Source organism: Lissotriton vulgaris, chromosome 1_2 (genome assembly GCF_964263255.1).
Source record: "Lissotriton vulgaris chromosome 1_2, aLisVul1.2, whole genome shotgun sequence".
Taxonomy (NCBI): domain Eukaryota; kingdom Metazoa; phylum Chordata; class Amphibia; order Caudata; family Salamandridae; genus Lissotriton; species Lissotriton vulgaris.
Window position 1 is genome coordinate 175,262,008 of NC_141686.1, and position 23,693 is coordinate 175,285,700.

A 23,693-nucleotide genomic window follows, 5' to 3' on the forward strand; every position below is an offset into this window, starting at 1 on the left:
GAGATAGCTGAGAGAAATGTCTGCTTTTGACCGTCCACACTTTCTATTGGCACTAGAGGCATGACCACATTTTCCAAACCCATGTTTAGATACTTCTTTTTCCGCGTGTTCCCCTTCCTTGCTTCTTCTCTGTCATCCATCGGTAGTTCCTGCTGTCGCTTTTCTCCCTTTATGCATCCCCTCCATCAGTAGCTCCCCACCTAGCTGTCTATGATTCATAGAATGACTTCAACTACATGGATAGTGGCATGTAGCGAAAGGGAGTTGAAATGCGCCAACACGGTTTACGCTATTAGTAAGGGATGCATTGAGTATCAGCCATGTCCCAAGCAGACCATGTAACATTTTTCTTCTTCAAAATTGTAACTGGTTATATCCAGGACCAGTTAGTCAATAAAGGCAGATACCACCTGATAAAATAATTTGCTAATTTTAATGTGTAGCCTGAGGTAGGCTTTAGCCATTGTAGCTACTTGAGCGTATTCTAAAATAACCCAGTGAGGATGATAATTATATATACTGTTGCCTTTTGTATTAAAAAAGGATTAAGGTGCTATGTGCGATGTTGGGTGCAGCACCCAATACTAATTGTCTGAGTTAGGTCTGGTGGCTTAGTGGACTAATGCATACTGTAGGGGCCTGTGTTTGACCTCAAGGCCGCAGGTTTAAATCCCGCGGATCCACTCAGCCTTTCCCTGGCCTGACATACAGTGCATCTTGCAGTGTCTCAAGGCACCCCTGCTCTGTCTTCGCCTAGTTGCCACCGGCGTCTCTCACCTTCCGAGGGAGCCTCCAGCACCTCTGGTTCCCGCAGTCTTTACCTCACAGTCCTTTTTTAGGTCTCGCGTACGTATCGGGCAGGCGCTGCATAGGAGACCTTTAGCCGTTGTTCAGCTCTTTTTGGAAGCACATACTCGTGCTTGTGGCGGCATACACCTTGCGGGAGCGTGCAGGGGCGCACCACAAGTACGAATATGTGCTTCCAAAAAGAGCAGATTGTGCGCGCACCACTCCAGGGCTCACCTCCTGCTCCCCCTCTCTCTCTCTCTCTCTCTCACGTGCACTCCCAGGAAGTAAAAGCAGAACTTGGATTTGTGTCTTCCTCCTGGGCGAGCTCTCTCTTTCTCTCTCTTTCTCTCTCTTTCTCTCTTTCTCTCTCTCTCGCTCTCTCGCTCTCTCGTTCTCTTTCCCCCTCTCTCGCTTTTTTACTTGGCCGGTACTTGCCTTAACTCTTTCCACCCAATGCATTGTCTTTTCTGCTGTTTTTTTTGTTGCTTTCTGCAGGCACACTTCTCCAACTTTAAATAAACATTAGTTTACATACCGCCACACTGACAGCCTCTGGCGCCCTTCCTAGTTTTTCTCTGCCAGCTCTTCTAACTCCTACCCCCTCACCTCCCCCCGCCCCTCCCATTTTTCCAACACTGAGACTATTCAAAACGGCAGCTGGGAGGAGGTGCCAACCTTGCTTTTGCCCACGGCGCTTTTTTTGCAAATGCTAGGTCTGAATGAAGGTTCACACACACTGGTCTGTTGCACAGTGTACACGGACAGATTGTGCATTTCCGGCTGAACCGCTGCTGTAAAAGTGCACACGATCACACACTGCGTTTGCACCTCTCTCTACCTACCGTGCATCCCCTGTAAACAGACCAGTCCCCGCGCAGGTAACAGTAGTTACCACAACTGTTTGTAGCTTTCTGATACACTGTGCCCGAGCTCCTGCTCTCTACGCAGATTAGCCACCGTGTTTTCTGGCCAAGCAGTTTGTTCCGTTTTGCTTTTGTTCATGCCATCTGTGTTTGCGTTGTACTTTGTCAGAGATCGTGAGATTATTAAAGTAAAGAGAAGTGAGAAGTCATCCCGCATTGTCCACCCCGCACTTTGTTTAACCTCCATTCTGTTCTTTTCCCCTTCAAGTTATTGCGGGTTGGGCTACTTTTAATTGTAAAGCCTAGTTTGCTTTCAATTTGTTATATTTATTTATTCTATCGCTGTTTTGTCCATCTTGGAGTTTCAGAGTTTCAAAGTAGGTTCAGACAACCTTATTGCAATCATAACAAAGGCTGTGTTCAGTTTGTCCTTATTACATAGAAATCCATACATCACTGTGAAGGTCTCTCACTGCCCATGTTGTCCAGTAAGGCGGAGGGATATCTTCTGAGGTCTAAGCTTTGGAGAGGATTTCTGACCTTATATGAGCTGGAGCTCTCTTGCTACCTACAGTGGTTCAGATGCGGCAACCCCTTGCCACACGCTTCTTGGCTGTCTGCCAAACACAGGGGTCCATGCACTCCACTGACGGTGGGGATAAAACCTACCCACATCACTCCTGTAGCACTCTCAAATGGCTGTTTGCCAGACCCTCATCCAGCTCCCTACGCTCATCAAAAGTCAAGCCTATTAACTGTAACCACACTGACAAGTTCTCTTCGAGGTGTTCCTCTGAGATTCTCACCCCCAACTTAGTCTGAGCTACACCAGGCCTCTAAATTCAAAGATGTCCTCAAAACTAACCTTTCCGCGTTCTGTCTGAATTCAGGATGATCTTCCCCATCAGCTTCTTGTTTCCCAAATGTACACCAACACCTGATACTGCACCCCAAAACCAACCCTTCGTTGAATGAGCATTGCTCAAGGCAACCATTGTGACTTTGTACTGTGAAAAGGTTTGTGCAAGCTTCACTTACGTGCATCGAAGCTACAGCAATGTAAGATTCCGTAACACAACAGCAGCAGTGCACTGATCCGCAAAACACGGAACCGATAAAGGACAAGAGGCAGGTGCATTGGTGCAAAGCACTTTCTCTCCCTCACCTCTCATTGCCCTCGCTGTGTTACACCAACACAACTCAAGTACGAACAAGTATTGGCATAGACAATAGGTCTCGCCTTTGGGACCTTACAAGTGTTTAGCCTTGCAACAGTTGATATTGTTACACCAAGGATATTCTGCTACATAACTAAATACTTATAAGGTCCCAATGGCGAGACCTATTGGGTATGCCAATGCTTGTTCCTTTGGGGGATGGTGTGGTGAGAAGCACTCCCTCACATGACTCGCCACTCTGCTCCACATCCGTCGCGGGTCGTACTGGTTACACTGCCCCGCCACGCTGGTTGCTCTTTAGCTGCTGTGTGTGTCTTGACTTTCGCAGTCAACTTCTCTCCCTCCGGCATAGGCTACTTGCGGCCTCAGCCCAGTTCGCCAGCCCGCTCTGGCACAGCCAGTGGACCCCCTCTTCTGGCCAGGCCATGGGTTATTCAGCCACAGACTCCGGCGCTCTCATTCTGCCATTCTCCACCCCTACCGGGGAGGGGGTGGGATCTTGCTGCCCGCTGGTGCCCAGGATCCGCTGTGCACGGTTCTCCACTGCCGCAGAGGGAAGTGCTATGCGGTGCACAGATTTGCGGACTTCAACACACTGTCATGTTAGGTCGCAGGCTCTCCCTGCTGCTTGGTCCTCCACCACAGCCTTATCACCAGCGCTTATCATCCTGAGGGTTGCTCCATGCGAGCCCCCATTAGTAGCAGAACTACAACCATTCCCTTTACAGCTGCGATGTCTGCCTCTTGTGGCAGATAATTTGCAGATTGGTTGTCCAGCCAGCAGAGCCTCACTTAAAGGCCGGACTCTCTAGCGTCCTCATCCTCCCCCCCCCCCCCCCCCCCCCCCCCCACACACCCCGGGATGTTGGATGGTGTACAGCGTGCCACAATTCAGGAGAGAGTCCCCCCAAAACAGTATGTATCAGAGTGGTGAGGTCCAGCACACCACACAGGCCAGGTCCTGCCTCATTTCTGTGGAGACACCAGGGGAGGTGGTAGCACAAGCAGACAACCGCATGTAATTAACTTTTTCTTTTTCTCCAACTCCTGATGCCCCTATGGGATTTGAACCTAGTTCTAACCTTTTTTAATGGCACTTTACTTAAAGTCCCATCTCAGTTGTCCGTTACAACTGTTCACGTTCAAGACAGTATTTATGTTGATCATTACCTCTATGAAGTGCATTAGTAAATTGAAAGAACTGAGTGTTTGTCTGCCTTTCACATGCTTCTTTTTGGATAACTGGTCCTTCAAAGTAAAGTGGCTTTCCTTTTGAAGATGATAATCTCTTTCTATCCTGGGCAATCCATTACCTTTTCTGGTTTTACCCTCCCTCTCTACCACTAACGAGGAGGAGAGATTGAATAGGCTGGACACTGAATTGTTGCAGGGATTCTGCCCCAAAACAAAACTATGCGTAAGATTATGGGACCCTAGTGCATAGGGAATGAGTCATCCTACCACCTTAGTACCCATGAGCCCAGGACCGACTCGCTATAGTGTCTCACTTGCTCTCCTACTCACTCACAGAGAAACAAATGATTAGACACCCCAGAACACAACACTCCCAGATCTCTCAGGAATCCCAGTAACAAGACTCACCCTTTTGCTTGTACTTTTGTAATTGTCCACAGTAAGTTCTGACAGAGACAGAAACAAGTTTAAAATATTTATTTTAACTAACGTGCCATAACATGCAGTATACATGCCACAACAAGCAGGAAAATGCATATTACAAAAACAGTCAGCAAAGCGGTTAGTCCATAAATCAGGAAGGGGGATGTCATCATGAAAAGACAATAGAGCCTAACCTCCCTCCCCTTGCTAAGAAGCAGTTTTATTATATATTAGAAGATCGCTGGGCTTTGTCAGCAGACCCCATATCTTAGCCTTTAGAGAGAAGGTCATCATAGGTGGTGTCTCGCTCTAATCCCTGGAAAGGTCCCTCTCCAAGTGTGTGCTACCGTTTCATGTATTCCAATAAAACCAAAGTATGTTGTCTCAAACAGCTGCATCGGTATGTTTCGTCTAAGTGCTAAGGCCTGGCCCAAAGAAAATAACAAAGGTCTTTGTTGTTCGACCTTGCTCGCAATGTTCAGTCAAAATCTCAGGAACCAGCACAGTGTGAACACAGCAATAAGTTCTCATGTGAAAACAGCCTTAGAAAGTATTGCAAAACTAAAGTTGTGTACTAACATGCGCAAAGCTGTCGGCAAGCTGCTGGGTGCTAATGCTACCTTAGAGAAGACGACAATGTCCCCATGGGCCATTGGACACCCTCCCCTTGGTCAGGTCGTTAGCACGGGGCTAAAATAAAATTCAGAGGTAATTCGAGGCAAAGTGTCTCAGTGGTGTCCGAATTAGAATATTTACGGACTTAAACAAAAATTTTACTTACATTTTTAAAATAGTCAGCTGGTGACTCAAAATATATCCATTTACAGCGAATGTTCATAGTCAAAAATGTCGCCGGAAAGGTGGAAAACCTAAAACTCCAGTATGTTTTCTTAACCTTCCATTGTAAAAAGGTATGCGATCCAATTAAGTAAGTTTAACGAGCACACATGCTCCTCATATCCAGAGGCCATTGGGAGCATATCAGGGCAGCCTGCGTTAATTTAGATGAAACTCTGATCTAAGAAGTGCTGTGCAAGAGCACAGGTACTCAAGTCCACCGTTGGTCCAAGTAGAGGATCGCACACTAGACTCCTACCCACGGAAGAGTCCTGGTCATGGGCCTTCAACTGACCCATTAATAGATCATAATCCAGGATGGTGTATTATGTATTGGAGAGACAGACATCCAGGGCCGATGGAAAAGGGTACAGGAGGCAGTGGAACACCGTTGCACGCAGGTAAAGTAGGCATAACGAAGGCCACCCAATACTCAACGTCAAGAGCATTTAATGTCATTGAACTAAAAAGCTGGTGCATACTATCATGGTACATATGCAACTGGAGCATGCTTGGCATCTCCACAGGCCGAGCAGCCATTACGGAGCAGCAGTAGAAGGTACAAGTATGCCTGTTAAAAATGTGGGTTTCTAGTTGGCAAGGGTTTGCACCTTTGTCCAAGTAGGGACCCTTCCTTCTAGTTGGGATAAGGGAATTACACTCCTAAAAGGACCCCTCCTCTCACCCCCTTGGTACCTTGTCATGAGTAGTCCGGCTTATCTTAGAGGGAGTATGTAAAGCATTTGCACATAACCAACAGTAATACAGCAAAAGCACAACAGAAAGACACCACACCAGTTTAGAAAGCGAGGGAGTTGTTTATGACGTTCTGTGGGTGGGGTGCGATGGTGGTGTCTGCTTTGTTGAAGATGTGGTGAGGGCATGGGTCGGAAGGAAAGCCGGAATGGATGGTGTTCATTACCTGGGCGGTGTCTTCAGTGCTGATGGGAGTTCAAGCGCTGAGGGTGGTTGTAGGGGGCGTTGGTTCGGTGGCTGGGGGCGGAGTCTGGGCGCCGAAGCTGTTGTGTATATTTGCGATCTTGCGGTGAAAGAACGTGGCGAGGGGGTTGCAAAGGTCTTGCGACGGTGTGATGTCGTTGCTGCTGGCACTGGGATTGGAGAGCTCTTTTACGATGCTGTAGAGTTCCTTGCTGTTGTGTATGTTGTTGTCCAGCCGCTCTTTGAACAATGTCTTATTTGTGATGCGGATCAGCTGGTGGTGTTTGCAAGTTGCATTCTTGAGGGCTGTCAGGTTTTCTGTCGTCTATTCGCGGTGCCAGGTTTTCTCGAGGGTTCGGCAGGATTTCTTTGATTCTTTGAGGTCGTCGGTGAACCATGTGGTTTTCCTGTTGCCGGGCTTGCCTGGAGGATTCTTCAGTGGTGCAAGGGCGTTGGCGCAGTTAATGCACCACTGTATGAGGTTGCGGGCTGCGTCGTTGGTGTCAACAGTATTGCATGGTGGGTTTTGGCTCAGTGATGTGGTTAGCTGGTCTGTGGTGACTTTGCTCCAGCATCTGCGGGGGATCTGTTGCGGGTGGTGGTGGGGTGTAGTCTTCTTAAAGGTGAAGTGGATGCAGCTGTGGTCGGTCCAGTGTAGTCCGGTGGAGTGGCTGAAGGTAACGTGGCTGCTGGCAGAGAAGATGGGGTCGAACGTGTGGCCGGCCTAGTGGGTGGGGGTGTTCACCAGTTGCTTGAGTTCGAGGTTGTCGAGCCGGGTGGTGGTGGTGGTGTCGTTGTTGTTCTCCAGGTGGAAGTTCAGGTCCCCTAGGAGGATGTAGTCTGATGAGGCGAGGGCATGTGGGCTGATGAAGTCGGCCAAGGCTTCACTGAATTGTGTGCGTGGGCCCTGGGTACTGTAGATGAGGGTTCCTCTGAGGGTGGTCTTTGGGTCAGTGTGGATCTGGAAGTGTAGGTGTTCGGTGGTGGTGAGGGTATCTTCGGAGTTGGTTGTGACGCTGATGGTGTTCCTGTAGATGATGGCGATTCCTCCGCTGGTTCTTGTTCCAGACCTTTTTAGGAAAGACTAGACGACCCTCCTTTTCAGGAGGGGGTTTGTTCTGCACCTGTGTAAATGGTGTAATTTCCAAGCTAATATTTCCTAAAGATGTATACACATCCGCAATAATATTCGGCAACTGTCGCTGCCGATCCACTTCCGCCGACAGTCGTTGACGTACTTGCAAGCAAACTGCCTCAACTTTAATGTTGGCCAGAATCATATCGGAGACAATAGGGAACATTCCCACTAACTTCATCCCCAAATCCAGGGCCGGACCAGCCCCATGCTCTCCTGTACCTTCTTCAGAATGCTTGGCAGAACGCTCATGAAGGGGGTGCCAACGCACAGTGTATACACTGAAGCAAACACCAGCCCCAAAGAGTGCAGTGTGCCAAAGAAGGAAACTGACCACTAGGAACACTCATTTTAAAGATCCTGTGTTTTTCAACATGAGTCGTATGTGGAAAAAAACCTTCTCAAGCTGCTCTCATTTTTGTGCGAGCCAAAACGGCAACTCAGCAAGATTCTGAGGATGTTTGCCCATCACTAAATTAATCATGACTGGACTAATCACAGGTCCACTGCCGTGTTCTGGTGGTAGAGGTGCAGCTCTAACTCCTTGAAGTGCACACAAAATAAACTGCATGACTTGTCTATGGAGATGAAACACCTGTGTATACAATTGACGCAGCACTGTGACAGTAACATTAAGATCATTTGGACGTGGTGTAAAACCTTCCTAAGCAGGCAGATGGCCCGATCAGTGGACAAGGGGCCCATTTGAACAGAAGAAACAGGGCGAGGAAGGGCGCCATTAAACAAATGGTATGCTTCCATGAAGTCAGTGGAACTTCAATTAATGCATAAGGTCGATACACTGCGGGTGGAGCAGCGGACGTATATTTATGAAGCAGATTATCATTTCCATCTGCTGCTGGAAAGGTAACCCAAGAAAAAAATACCTCAAAGCGGAATGCTGGATCAGCCTTATCCACGAAAATAATGATTGACCCTGCATTGGGGACTCAGTGTTGAGTTGAGTAAGCTGTAACCGCAGCGCGGTTACGTGCCGCAATAGCGACTAGTTGTGCCATGTCTATAAAGAAAGAAATCGGGAAAACGGCAGTGTTAAACAGTGTAAAAAATCTTTTAATCTTAAAGCTTGACAAGCCTATAGAAATAGGGATACCATACAAATATGGGAGGCTAAGCCCCCTCACCACAGACTTCTCTGGGAATGGGTGAGTGGGCATCGTGGAACAGCACAAGCGCTACTCAGGGGTCTTGTGAATAAGTAGCCAGACCAAATGTTGGTCGCGCCATGTTATGCTATGTTATTTGCATTTATAATGTGCACAGCGACTCAAGAGTGTCCCGGCGCAATACCTTAAATGAGCGCTGAGGGTCAACGGAAAAATTACTCAAAAAGCTGAGTTTTTAGCCGTTTCCTGAAAAGCTTTGGATCCTGGACGCTTCAGAGGTCTAGGGAAAGTGAGTTCCTGGCCACCGCCGCCTTGAAGGCCAGTGAGCTACTACCCATTCTCATAAGGCGGAAGCGAGGAATAACTGCCAAGAGCTGCGCTGCAGAGCGCAGTTGTCTGAGGGGCACATAGAACTTGAACCGTTTCCCAATATATGCCGGGCCAGATTGGTACAGAGCTGCATGCACCAGGGTAAGGGCTTTGAACTTAACCCTTTCTGCCACGGGAAGCCAGTGAAGCTCATGCAGATGTTACTTTATGCTAGATCTTCCTGGAATGTTAAGTAAAGACCTCGCTGCTGTGTTCTCTACTACCTGCAGTTTCCTCCGCTGGTACCCAGTAGGCCAATGTACAGGATCAGGGAGCGGGTAACCATTTCTTTGGCGGCCCTAGTCAGAAGAGGGAGAAATGTCCTTAGTGCAGCATACTCATGCTAACTTAGAGATGATGACAATGTCCCCATGGGTCATGTGACAGAACGGTGGTTATTATTTATATTGAGTGCAGCAAAGCAATAGTTTTTGATGAACATCTCTTTGTGGGGTATACAGGCAGTAAGAAAGCCAAGGCAGTGGCAGATTTCTTAAAAAATCCTTTTCGGCCTAAAGATTGTGTACTGCCCTTGCGAAAAAGAAACCGCCAGATGGAGTCATTCTATCAGAGCAGTCTTCGCCTACCAGGTTTGCTCATGTGACTGAGAATTGCTGTACAGCTACATTGGCTTCTCTTTAACCATTTGCTAGGCAGTATTGCTTGGATTCCAAGGTGCAAAAGAATGGCCACTTTGGGTGCTGTGTGCTGCAATATTTCTTCATCTAAACATTCTTTCAGACCGACCAACTCGAGTGGTGTTCCGTTTTTGAATCAATTCAACGGGAGATGAAAGTGCAGGCAAAACTAAGTATCAGAAGAGAATGTTGCTTAACTTCAATAGCCAACTATGTAGTCAGATACTCTGCCCATTCCAGATTCCTCACTGATCCTGCCCACTTCTCCATTCTGAAGGGTGTTCATATATGTCACATTGAAGATTTTGATTTCTGCACTACGGTGCTCCACATTGATTGTCATTTCCTCATCTAGGGCATTAAGAGCATGGGAAAAAATGGATCTGAAACTGACGTCTGTACGCCAGGGTTTCCCTGTATGGCTCCAGTGATGTCAGGCAGGAGTCCCTGCCAGCACCCGTTAAGAGTAGCAAAGGTATTGAAGTTTCCAGATCCCATCTGGCACCTGGGAAATTCAACAGGTGAGGATTCTGAAGGCAGAATGGCCACCAGAGAGATTGTTACCAAAGGTAAGTAACTTTTTCTTTGAAAAAAGATGTGCTTTGGAATAATTTCATACTAATGTTGGGATTTAGGTTGTTAATAGTAATAATTGTCTTCAGTACACTACTTTACTGCTTTCTAACAATATCCCTTCCTGCTTCCCCTGTAGATCGAAGGCAGAAATGCGTCACACTTGTCGTGGCACTATTAATCTTGCTACTGCCAACATCACAGTGGAGGACTCCTGCAATTTTATCATCTCCAATGGAGGAGCACAAACCTACCACCTTAAGGCGAGCACCGAGGTTGAGCGCCAGCGTTGGGTCACAGCACTGGAGCTGGCAAAGGCTCGAGCCGTGAAGATGCTAGCTGAATCCGGTGAGGGTTGGAAAGAGATGGGGGTAGTTGAGATTCACCTCAAGAGTTTAGCAAAGATGTTAAGGTAAAGGAATGAAAGATGCTTAGTGAGGGTGGTGTGGCATTGATGATGCAACAAATGCTGTTGATAATCCTGTATGTGCTGATGGGAATGAGATGGAGTGATATGCAAGACTGGGCAGGAGAGTTGAGAAAGCTAAGAGACTTGACAAAAGAAGTTGGGTTCCAAGAAAGTAAACACTTGGTGAAGTAGGGTTGCCAAGAGTAATACCTTAGATTTGATGAAAGTGAGGTGTTCTTTACTCTGCAGTAAATTTTGTATCTGCTTCACATCACACGTTTTGACACCCTGGATGGTATTTCATTATACACATTCTAGCTGCTAAAAGCTGTCTCATATGACTCATAAAGTAAGTATCCTAAAAGTTGTTTTCAAGTTCTCCTTTGGTCATTTGCAATATCATTTTATGGGGGAAAGAGAAAGATGTTTAGTAGAACGCATGCTCAAGAGTCTCTGGGGAAAGGGTGCATTACCTGACATGCTTCTACCATAAAGCGGCTTTTGTTCCTGCTCCTGATCTTTAGATCCATTGGTGTTACACCTTCCCCACATATTGGTTTCAAGCCACACTTCCAATATGGCATGACTGACCTCTCGGCGTAATTGTACTGCCGGAAGTCTGCCCACATTTTTCCTCTGCTCATAATGGCGCCATTTTAGGCATAGCAGAGGGTATTCACCCTCCATTGAGAAGTATGTGTTCGGGTCATACTTTCCCAATCTGCTTAAAAGATCTGGTGTGAGATGGCTTTTGTAGGTCTTAGTGAGGTCAGGCACCTAGGCTTCCAATTGACTATGCCTATCACGAGCCTCCTGTTTACCCGCTGTCAGTTCCGCATAAGATTCACCCCCCCACCCCCATAGTAGCTTTCTTTGCTGCCCCAAAGAACCTGCGGTGAGGAAGTGTAGGATTTCTTGATGAAAAAAGCTCATAAGTTTCTGTTTGTCTTCCGGCATTCGATAGCAGACTTAATCTGAGGACTAGTAGGGCATGGCTATTAATTCCCGACCTTTCTCTATGGTGCAGTCACATAGGGGACTAACGAGGAATGATTCATGAGTAAGTAATCTATCCTAGAACAATTCCCATGTACAAAAGAGAAAAATATGTGCTCTCTGTCTCATGATCGTGTCAATCGCCATGGATGTTGTAGACTATGATCCTGTAGAACATTGTGCAAGATCACCCTGTCTCGAGTGTTTGTCCTGTGCAAGGGTCCTGACTGATCTAAATATGGGTCCAGTGCCAGATTCCAGTTCCCTCCGATTACCACTTTGGCGTTGAAAATCTTTGTCCGACTTATAGATAGAGAGGAGAGGAAAGCGACTATATCCTAGTTGGGTGCTTAAATGCAGGCATTTTTAGGGCCTGGTCCCTTGTTTGAAACTTCACAAAGACTTTGTGTCTTAACCTCTTTGTCTACGCCTTCCATATTGGTATGGGGGCAGATTTGTGGAAGAGAATAACAATTCTGCACCTCTTTCGGAACAAGGAGGTGGCAGAGGGGCCTTGTGTATTGATGGTGTCTGGAAGGAGGCTACTGCTAATAACCATACCCGACCAGGCCCTCTTCAATTTGCTTGACTTAAAAATAAATAAATGTGTTTCCTGCAATAGGGCTGTGCCAGGGGTTTTCAAGGTAATTTATGTGTCTTCTTTCGCTTGATATAATGGGTAACACCATTGACATTGCAGGAAATAAACAGATATTTAGGTGGTGGTTGAGAAGTCATGAGGCTTGGTCAAGATATTATAAGTATTGGCGAGGAATAGAAGATAACTTCTGTGAGGTGTGGAAATTGCCGTTCGTGGGATGAGCAGGCGAATAGGCACATTTAGATGACCACTAGGCGTGCAATAGGAGAGTCTGGCTGGTTGATATGGTGGTAAGAGAACGACGAGTAGTTAGGGTCAGCAGGTAGATAGGTAATGGAAGAACCCTTTAGTATATAGTGTAATAGAAAGGTCTCAATCAAAACAGAAAAATCAGCAATACAGCAACTTGGCGCGCCGAAAGGATGTTGAATGCAGCTTTGTCTAACAAATACGATACACATAGAGAAACTGAATGGGTGAGGAAACCTGGGCATAACTGGTTCCAAAGAAAGCCTCAGGGGAAGCCCGACAAAAGAGTAGGCATAGTATAACAGTGTCGAACTGGTGGAGTGGGACACACTCATAGGGGCCTGACCCAAATAGGTAGCCAACCTGCAGGGGGGAAGAAAAGGCAAATAACTATTTAGACTTCAAGAAACATTAAGTGGGTCTGCCCAAATGGGACCCCTAAAGAGTCAACAGCTCACAAAAGTATCCCTGACCAGACCATATTTTCAGGGCCTGAAGGGTGAGCATGAATTATCTCTGCCTTTGGCGGCCCTGCCCTTTCCGTCTCACGGTACTCTCCCAACTCATTGTTTTGGTAGAATATCCAATCTTTGGCGTTCAGGGGAGGCACCATCCTTGTTAGGGCCTTAATGTAGAGGGGGGTTAAGTCCTTCCCTTCCTTGTCGTGGGGCTGAGTTACCAGTGTCAAGGTGTCCACAGCTGCTGCCTCCAGAGAGGAAAAGAACTGTTCGATATCATCCGGATCCTCAAATTCTCTATGCGCGCCATTGATGGTGAGTAGCATGTTAGAGGACTCCAGAATGCCATAGCGGATGTCAATTTTCCAAAGGGTCAGTCGTAGAGCAAGGAATTTCTTCTGGTGCACTACGATATCATGAGAGAAGTCAGTTGGAATATGAATCTTGGCACCTTCATACATAAAGGGGCTATTGTGATGTTTAGATGCAGAGATTTTTTGCCAGGCTCTGATGATGACAAAGGAAGCATGCAATGATCGGCCTAGAGGCATTTTGTGAAAGTTAGGTCTTTTCGCTCCCATAGGAAAGTGGATGGTCAGTCTTTATTGTTCCCTTTGACTTGCTCCAGTAGTCTGAGAAAGCTGAATTTATTCCTTTGACTGCAGTTCTCCGCCTCCACCAGATTTCTGTGCAAGTGCTATACTTCTCTACCAACATCAGGGTTCATTTTTAAGACAGTTAGGTGAACCTCCAGGACCTCCACTTTGTGAGCTGTGGCGTCCAGCCACGTATTGAAGGAACTGAGATCCTTCCTTGGGGATTTTGGATCAGCAACCATAGATTTAGTATCCGCATGCATCGAGTTTATAGTTGATTTGATGTCTGGTAGTTCCCTCATTATAGTCTCCAAAGTGTATGTACATACATATACATATACATATATGTATGTATATACATATGTGTATGCGTATACGTGTACGTATATGTATATGTGTATTTATATGTGTGTATGTATTTGTGTGTATGAATGTATATGTTTGTATGTATGTATGTATTTGTGTGTGTATATTATGTATATGTGTATGTGTGTGTGTGTGTGTGTGTGTGCGTGTGTGTGTGTATATGTATGTGTGTATATGTATGTATATGTGGTCCCCGGTCCACCGCGGTCTTTGCGGACCGATTGAGTGGAGGGACATAGCTCCTCCCCTTGCCAGCGTCACTTCCGGGGGTCACTGGCATTTGAGGGAGATGGCATGCTGGCTGCGCGCAGTGGGCACGCCAAAGGCAAGCCAGTCTGCGCTCGGACCGGGCTCAGGGCCAGTCCCCCAGGCTCTCGTGCCCCAGGGAGACTATGTTACCCCAGAGACACTCTCATGAATCTTGACCCACTGAGGGGGGAGGCAAATTGCCCTCGATTTCTGCCTAACAGCCACCCTAAGAGCTATCTAGCTTCTTGTACAAACTGCTTGTCACCTCTTCCTTACATTACATCTCTTCATAGCAAATTACCACCTAGTAGGACTAGAAACAACTTTAGGCTAAATGATTGTGTGGCAAACAAGCTGCGGTTAGACAACACGACAGGGTTGGCGCCTGGCCCACCGAGAAATGGTGGTTTAAACTGCGGGTTGCTTAATGTTAGATCACTCCCCAAGCATTCTATAGAGGTACAGTTACTGATAGAGACACATAAGCTTGATGCACTGTGTTTGACAGAGACATGGACTACGGTAGAGTTGGAAATAGAGCTGGAACCGTCCTGCCCTGTGGGATACAAGGCCTGTCATAAACTTAGATCCAGGGGTCGGGGAGGTGGGACAGGAATTATCTTTAAAGAAGCGCTGAATATCTCCCCGCTAGATAGAGATGAAGTTACCTGCGCAGAGTTCTTAGGTTTCTCTGTTAAGGATCAGACAGGCCATTCCCTCACAGGTATGATCTGTTACAGGCCACCGGGGTAATCAATGCACAACAACAACAAGAATTGATTGATGCCATCAATAATATTGCCCTTACCCACACTAGACTCTTAGTCGACTTCAATCTGTGGGCTAACGGAAGAATGGACACAGCTTTTTATAACCTTACTCAGTTATGTGCAAACTTGAGTCTGAAACAATGGGTGACTGAACCGACACATATAGAAGGTCACGCCTTAGATTTGATTTTTGCTGAGGAAGATCTTATCACTATGGGGAAACCCTGCCGATGGGGTGGAGGGACCACCACTTGGTTATTTTTAGTGTGCAAGGCATAAACAAAATGAGGCCCGTGGATAGACAAGATAGGACTTTCCGTGGTAGGGACTGGAAAGGGCTACTAAGAAAGGCAAAACCGGCCCTTTATTTCAGACAGGAGCCCTGTTTAATCCTGAGAAACAGGTCACAGATAACTATATCTCTCTCCAGGAGCATTTAATTAAAAGCTTGACAAACTCGCCCCGCTTAAAGTCAACCGGAAAAGAGGTAGCCCCTCAGCCCCATGGTACACCGAAAACATAAGGAGCATCAAGTTATCCTGCAAAATGGCAGAAAGACAGTGTAGGAAGAAATACATTGAAACGGATAAAGCCAGCTGGAGGCTTATTTTAATAAAATGGAAAAAAGAAATAGTTACTGCCAAAGCAGAATACTTTGCTTCGACCATCCTCAAAAGTTCCAACAAATCCAGGGACATTTTCAGGATAGTGAGAGACACGACCCACCCTGACTGCACTAACCGTAAAATCAAACCCATTAAGGAGTTGTGCGATGGGCTGGCTCTCTTCTTCTAAGAAAAAATTAATAAAATCGTAGAAGGCCTGAAAGATGTGTCCCCATCCGGTCTGTCAGACCAGAAAAAGGGGGGGACATGTGATAACTGGGATGGTGTTTCCAATTTGGCTGTCCCTGGAACTACTATGGATAATTTCCCGATACCTTCTGAAGAGGAGTTTACCTGAGTGGCCCTAGGAATTTACTCAGGCTCACCCCTGGATCCTATCCCTCACAAGTTAATGAAAGAACTTGGACCAGAGCTTTTCCCCATTCTACGTCAGCTGTGTTGCCAATCTCTCAACAATGGAGTGGTGCCGCCCAGCTGGAAGCAGGCTGTTATCACGCCGCTCCTGAAAAACCCCACATTGGACTCAGGCTGTTACAAGAACTACAGACCAATCTCCCGCCTGCCCTACCCGGTTAAGATCATGGTCCCTCTTTCTGGAGACAAACAACAAATTGGAAGAGGAACAATTTGGCTTCAGACTGGGTCATGGAACGGAGACAGCCTTGGTGACCGTTCTAGACAACCCTCGAATGCGGGAGGACCGGGTCCAATCTGCAATCCTAATACTGCTAGACCTGTCTGCCGCATTCGACACGGTCAACCATGATATTCTTCTCTCAAGGCTGGAAACTCTAGGGGTGACGGGTGTGGAACTGAGCTGGATACGCTCCTACATATCTGATAGATGGCAAGCAGTAGCGCGCCCTCAGTATCAATCGGAGTTTGTAAGAAATTTACACGGGGTACCGCAGGGGTCCACAATCAGCCCCATTCTGTTTTATGCATATATGCGAACTCTGCTGGGGATTATAAAAAAGCATAACATCAGCGTGATTAATTACGCTGATGATACCCAGCTTATGGTGTCCCTTAATGGTGACCAGGCGGACTCATTGAACAGCTTTCATGCCTGTATGCAGGAAATGGCTGAAGGGGAACTTACTCAATTTAACAGCGAGAAAACAGAGATTGTACAATGTAAGATGGGGCGATCTCCCGAGGACTGCCAGCTGATTTCTGCCCTATAACCTCAGATGGCTTGCTGACAGTCTCTTTCAACAAGACCTCAGAAGCATAGACGCAGGTCTCCATCATGGTCTACCAACTGTTCTAGATCTACAGTGGCCCACCATTCTCCTACCTTGTCGTCCACTCTTCCCGATCAGACTATTACCAGTGGATGATGACATGACGTTCAACGAGGTCCTTTGTAGAGGGCCTGCGAAACTCAACATTGAGATGCCTTCCCCAACTCCCTTGGCTTCCCCCATATTCATAACATAACATTACATGTGTATTTGTAAAGCACAATTTCACCCAAAGAGGTCTCTTGGCGCTGAATAACAGATATGTATTTGTTGCCCAACTCAATGGTCCCATTTTCTCGACCTCAGATGGATGAAAGGCTGAGTGGACCTACCGGGATTTGACCATGAGGTCCAACACAGGCCACTGCAGTGGATGCATTAGTCCACTGAGCCACCAGACCAATTCAAAACCCTCCATCACAGGCTGTCCAGAAGACATCTACTCCCATTGGTTCTGGTCCTACTAGAACCATGGCTTCATACCTTTCTCACTCCTGCGTCAATTGGAGCAGCGCCACCACGCATAATCAAGAAGTAAAGAGCCCCAGAACAGGATCCACTATTCCTGAGTTCCGACCCTCCGTCATAGTGTTGGCAGCAAGGAAAGCGCTCATAGGGGCTTCCTTCTCTGCAGTCCCTCCTGATAAAGACAGCAAATCCATGGACTCTTATCAGGAAGAGGATATATGACACCTCGGTTTCTTACAAGCAAGTTGCTAGTGCTTCCGCACTGTAATGACAATATGACCATTCATTATTGGACTCACTCTCAAGGTTTGTTGACAAATTACCAACAGAAGATTCAAGAGATCTGCATGAAGGAGAGGGCTCATAGCAAACGAGATTATAAGCACAGTAGCTGATGCATCAGATCTTGCAGCTCATGGCTATTTGCATGGCATCTGCGCTAGGCGATCGTGCTGGCTGAGACTCAAAGGCTTAAAACCGGAGGCCCAACACAGAATTTTCAACCTTTCTTTTTGTCTCTCATGCAGATGATGAGATGTCCGGAATGAAGTCAGACCATGACACCTTAAAGGCAGTAGGTCTGGAAAAAGGAAGGTCTTCAGACGTCGATATCGTCTTTATGATCGCTGCCAATACCAACATAGGGTTCACACCACTCACTGGTCATCGCAGCAACATCATGCTAGAACGCACTACCACCAGTGCCGATCTGGACGAGGGGCCTCAATGCAAACAACCCCTTCGGCTAAACAGCAGCCAAAACAGTGAGCGCTTGCTTCCTCCAACTCTGTTACCCACTCCAGTTGGGGGAAGTATAATGTTTCACTTGGACGAGTGGCACAAAACAACATAGAATAATTGGGTGCTCAATATTGTGTGGAATAGGTACTCAATCAGATTCAAATCCCCACCCCCTGCAATACCCTCTCGGAGGTCTTCAGTGCATTAGCTAAAGCTACTTAGAGCGGATGTCTCCATCTTGTTACAAAAACACAGCAACAAAAAAGTTCCCTGGCTACAACATCGACAGCGGATTTATTCCTGTTACTTCCTGGTTCCAAAGAAAGGTCAAAACAAGGAGTAAAGGCCTATACTCTATTTCAGACTGTTAAACAAATTAGTTCTCACGGAAAGATTCAGGATGTTAGCACTACAGAAAAATGTTACACACATCCATCAAGGAGACTGGATGTGCTCCATAGACCTTCAGGTCTCTTATTTTCACATCCCAATTCCCCGAAAGCACCAGAAATGTTTACAATTCAAGGTAGAGTCAGAGCACTTTCAGTACAAAGTCCTTCCTTTTGGACTCAAAAAAGCCCCCACACTTTTCAAAATGAATGGCGGGTGTAGCAGCTTTCCTGTGCAAGAAAAAGATTTTTGTTTAACCTGATCTAGACGACTGGCTTCTCAAGAGTGCCTATCCAAGTCTTCTGCAAGAACATCTGCAATACTGCATTCAAGTTTTAAGTCAGTTGGGTCTGTGTGTCAACTACAAGAAGTCTATTCTCAATCCAACTCAGAGAATCCACTACTTGGGTTGACCCTAGACTCCGCATGCGGGTGTCAATTCTCCACAAATGTCGCACTCTCCTCTGCACACTTCATCCCACTGCCAGACAGCCATCCTCTCTGCTGGGCTTGATGGTGTCTTGCATATTCACTGTCCCCAATGCCAGGTTACAGATGAGACCATTACAACAGGTTTCAAAGGATCAGTGGTCTCAAGTTTCCAACCTCTGGGAGGACACCATAACTTTTCCACACGCAGTCAGGCTCACTAAGATGGTGGATGCAGATTCCTCATTTGTTGAAAGGAGTCCCGTTCCACCAGGAACTCCCCAAAAGAACACTTGTCACAGATGCCTCCCTCCAAAGCTGGGGAGCTCACATGCGACCTCTACGTATTCAAGAGATGTGGTCAGAAAAGGAGAAAACCTACCAGATCAACATGTTGGAACCAAGAGCTGAACATCTGGCGCTCAAAGCGTTCTTTCCCTCCATAAAGTCACGTTCCCTGTTGTTTCGGATAGACAATACCACAAATATGTAGTACCTGAACAAACAGGGTGGGACCAGATCCAGACCCCTAGCTCTGGAGGCTCAAGCGATTTGGAAATGGCTACTGGCGATGAACCTGTCCATAGCAGCATTTCACTCCATGGTACCATGGACGATCTAAGCCGCAAATTCGAAGCGCACAACTGGGTGCTAAAAGACAAGGTTACACACAACATTTTCTCAGATGGGTTTACACAGATATCGATCTATTTGCGGGTGTGGCAAAAGCAAAATGCCGCACCTCCGCATCCAGGTACCCTCAACCAGTCCAGAGGGAATGTACTTTTGATCGATTGGTCAGAAAAATTACTCTATGCTGTTCCACCAGTCCCTCTCATACCACTGGTGATCAACAAACTACAGATCCAGGATCGGGATGATCCTGATTGTGCATGACAGCAAAAGATTTCGAAGAGTACTTTGCAGTGCTGAACAACAGCGTCACACAACTGAACACAACTGAAGTTCACGTATGAAATAAGTAGTGAACATGTTGTATTCTTAGATACGGAAATTTATATAAAGAATACCCAGATCCACACTACCTTACACAGGAAAAACACAGCCACCAATGCAACGTTGGAGTAGTCCAGCTTCCACCAGGATTCCCTGATCTCAAGTATCCGCTATGGGGAGTTTTTGAGGATAAGACGAATATGCAGTGAAGACACATAATGGTTAAAACATGGAGCACACAACAAGAAGACAGTGCAGAGATGTTGGAAAAGAACCAACAAGAGATCAAGGGATGAATTTTTGACCACAAAACAAAATGACGAATTACCAGAAAAATAACCTATTCGTCTAATAACGGACTACTCACTGGAAAGCAAACAAATAGTGGGGATCCTCAGAAAAAACTGGAAAATACTCCAATTGGACAACACTGTAAGACAAGTTGTAGGAAAACACCCAACAGTGACATACAGAAGAGCTAAAAATGTAAATGACCATCTAATTCATAGTCACTTTAAACCCAGGAAGAAGGAAGGAACATGGCTCAATACTAGGGGCTTTGTAAAATGTCATATGTGCAAAGTCTGTCAAATTGCCAAACAAACAAAGGAGATCAAAATGAAGAATAATAGAAACTGGGAAATCCGTCAAATAACATGTAAGACCCAATATGCAGTGTATATTGTAGAGTGCCCTTGCCCACTAAAATATATGGGGAGTACCATCTTTGAAGTAAAAAAGCGAATATTGGAACATGTAAGGGCCACAATACACAAAGATCGAGCAAATGCGGTGGCTAAACACATGGAGCGCTATCACCAGGGAGACTGGAAACAGCTAAGATTTTACCGTATAGCTACGATTCCAGAGAAAGATCAAGGTGGTGACCTAGAGAAACCGCTGCACCAAAAAGAATCACAATCTTGCAATTAAGAACACTGCATCCTTTTGGTCTTAACCAAACAGAACTCTACATTCATTTGTAACTGAAGAGCCAGTAAATTAAAAAAGTCATGAGTCGTGAACACAGAAAAAAAGACAAATCAGACACAGATAAAGATTATAATAAAAAGAAAAAAAGAAGAAAGCGTGCACCGCACACAAAAAAAGTGATCAAAATGGGGGGAGATACAACACAAAAGAAATAAAAAAGTCATAGAAAGAAGTGGCAACCAAAGCATAATACATGGGCACCACAAAGGACTGATCAAAAACCAATACCCATTGGAGGGCAAAATGCATTATGGGTAACATTAAGTACAAAGATGTCATGGATGAAAGTTCAAAAAGTGAGTGTGGCCCGACAGAATTTCTAACGATACTCATTGCCAATCAATTAGAGGAATAACATAGAGGACTGAGCAGAGACAAATGAATTCACCAGAGGAATAATAAAAGAGAACTAAGTTGGGAAGAATGAATTGCGTGTTGGGAATTTTTTTTTATTAACAATCAAACGCATGCCCCCATTGAAGAGAATCTCAAATGAATTGTCTGGACATTACACAAAAAGCACTTTGCGTATAAAATAATGACTTTGTTTTATTTGATTGTTTGACCATTGCATATTTTCGTTCGTTGAATTCAATTTTAAATTGAAAAAAGTGTAAAAAACTACAATATGCAGAAGCCTTAGGGCTGAATGGACATCATACAGGAAATGATGCAAGAAGGAAGGGATTATATTTTGGTGTTTGCCCTTTAGCCAGATTGATCGTAAGCAAGGGACAAGCTGTCCTGAAATGCGTAGATCTGTGCCTGCCGAAAGTATCTCATGGTCTGAGGATTGTAAAAATAAAAAGTGCAAAAACTAAGGAAAACGCAAGTTCGTCCCATTTTTATCACCCTGCTTGGGGGGGTGGGGAGAGAGAGAGTTGTGTGTGTGTGTGTGTGTGTATATATATATGTATGTGTGTATATATGTATGTATACATGTGTATATATATATATAACACCTACTGGCAGTCGCCAGTAGGTAGTTATAGTTAGGATTTTTTCCAATGCAAAATCTCAAAATTCTATTGTGAATAACTTTGGCGCCGGTTGATGAATCTGCCTGAAAATCTCCTCAAATTTGTCTCACGAAGCTCCAGTCCTTCCTTGAAAGTTTGGGGGGGATTCGTCAAGCGGGGGCCGAGATAAAAGGGGGGTCCCATAACGTGTTTTCCCCATGTTAATTTCCATAGGGCTTTCAAACTCACTTTTAGCCCGAACGGCTGAATGGATTTCCACCAAACTTGGCAAAATTGTAGGGACTGGTACCCCGATGTGCCTTTGCTATGTCTCAAGATATATGCTCCAGTGGTTTTTACGAAAATTAACTTTGAAAAAATATATATTGGGCTACATTGGGCTATATATATGTTAGAGCCCAAATGTAGCCCAATGTAGCCCAAAGATGGCCACCAGAGACAAAAAACAACATATGTAGCGCAAATATCAGCCAGATGTAGCCCAACTATACAATGACAGAATGTCCCAGAGTGTTCTAAAGAACAACTAGAACGCTAACAGTCTTACTTATGACAAAAGTATGGCACACCTGAAGTCATCTTGATTGGAATAAAGTGGTAACACTTAATACATTTAATTTGAAAAGGAACAACATGAGGGGTTTCATTTTGCCATAGAAATTTTATATATATATATATATATATATATATATATATATATATATATATATATATATATATATATATATATATATATATATATATATATATATATATTCATTCACTGAAAAAAACATAGGTTTCACACCAGTTATAGTTAGGAATTAGCATTTAAAAAACCTATGAAATTCACTGAAGAAACCATAGGTTTCACACCAGTTAGTTAGGTGGAAATTTTACTCGCATAAACCATTGAAATTCCCACGTTATAGTTAGTTGTACTCACTATAACTTGCGTGTGCAATGCACTGCTGATGACGTCACATATTACATCACTCATGACATGGTCAGTGACATCACTCATGACATCACTGATGACTTCTCAAATGACCACTGATGACATCATCCAGTGAATGTGTATCTTTCTGAAAAATAAATATTTTTTATATATGTATATCTAAAGGTTGATGGAAGAATAAATGGGTAAATAAATGTCTAAATGGATTTTTTTTGTGTAAAATTGATTGGTTAACTGACTTATTAAATGTATCTTAGTGAATACATATATTAGTGAGTAATGTTTAAATATTTAAATATCTGTATCTGTGTCTCACTTTGTGTATACGTGGCTGCATGGGTTGGTGAGTAGCTACATGAGTGTGTATATGGGTTATTAGTTGTTTTTTTGAGTATCAGTATCAGTGTCTGTATGGTTCGGTGGGGGATATTACTTAGAGCACAGATGCATGAATGAGTGACTCACTATTTGTATGTATTTTGAAGACCGCATGTGTGCAAGACTGTACGGGTGGATGATTGTGTATAGGTGTGTTAGTGAAAATGTGTTTTTAGAATTGATTGTTTAAGAGAGTAAATATGTTTCCGTTTCTGTAGAAGTATGTGTAGTGGTGTGTATATAGCAGTATAATAAAGTAAATGGTTTTTTGATAGTTTATTTGCATGTGTGAATTTGTGTGAGAGTATTTATATGGATGAGTATTAGTATGTAACAGGATGTATAGGTGTATGAGTACATATGATGAGTAAGTACATGCATGAGTGACTATATAGAACTGTTGGTAAATGAGTGGATGGGTATGTAGATTTTGGAATTACCTAATAAGTTTTTGTAATTGGTATTGGTTTCTCCTTTTTTAAGAAAATGTTAGTTTCTATTTTTGAATGTGTGTGTCAAAGGTTATTTTATGCTGATAGGAGGTCTGCCACTTTGTCACAAGGATGTTGTCATCAGTGATGTCATTTGAGATGTCATCAGTGATGTCATGAGTGTTGTCACTGACCATGTCATGAGTGATGTAATATGTGACGTCATCAGCAGTGCTGCGCACGCGCAAGTTATAGTGAGTCCAACTATCACGGGTGGACGGTGCTGGCCAAGTATGGGAAAATGGAGCCTCAACCTTATTTAGTCAACCATATATCCATGGCCGCCCAAAAGACTCT

The 23,693-nt window shown here is 45.0% G+C and overlaps 1 protein-coding gene across 1 annotated transcript in view; it reads left to right on the forward strand.

Annotated features, from left to right (window-relative positions):
* Nucleotides 1-23,693, forward strand: part of OSBP (oxysterol binding protein) — a 442,669-nt gene that overhangs the window by 177,273 nt on the left and 241,703 nt on the right. Inside the window, exon 2 of the mRNA XM_086953078.1 lies at nt 10,205-10,413. Within this exon, the coding sequence (XP_086809204.1) occupies nt 10,205-10,413 (209 nt within the window). The remainder of the gene's footprint in view (nt 1-10,204; nt 10,414-23,693) is intronic.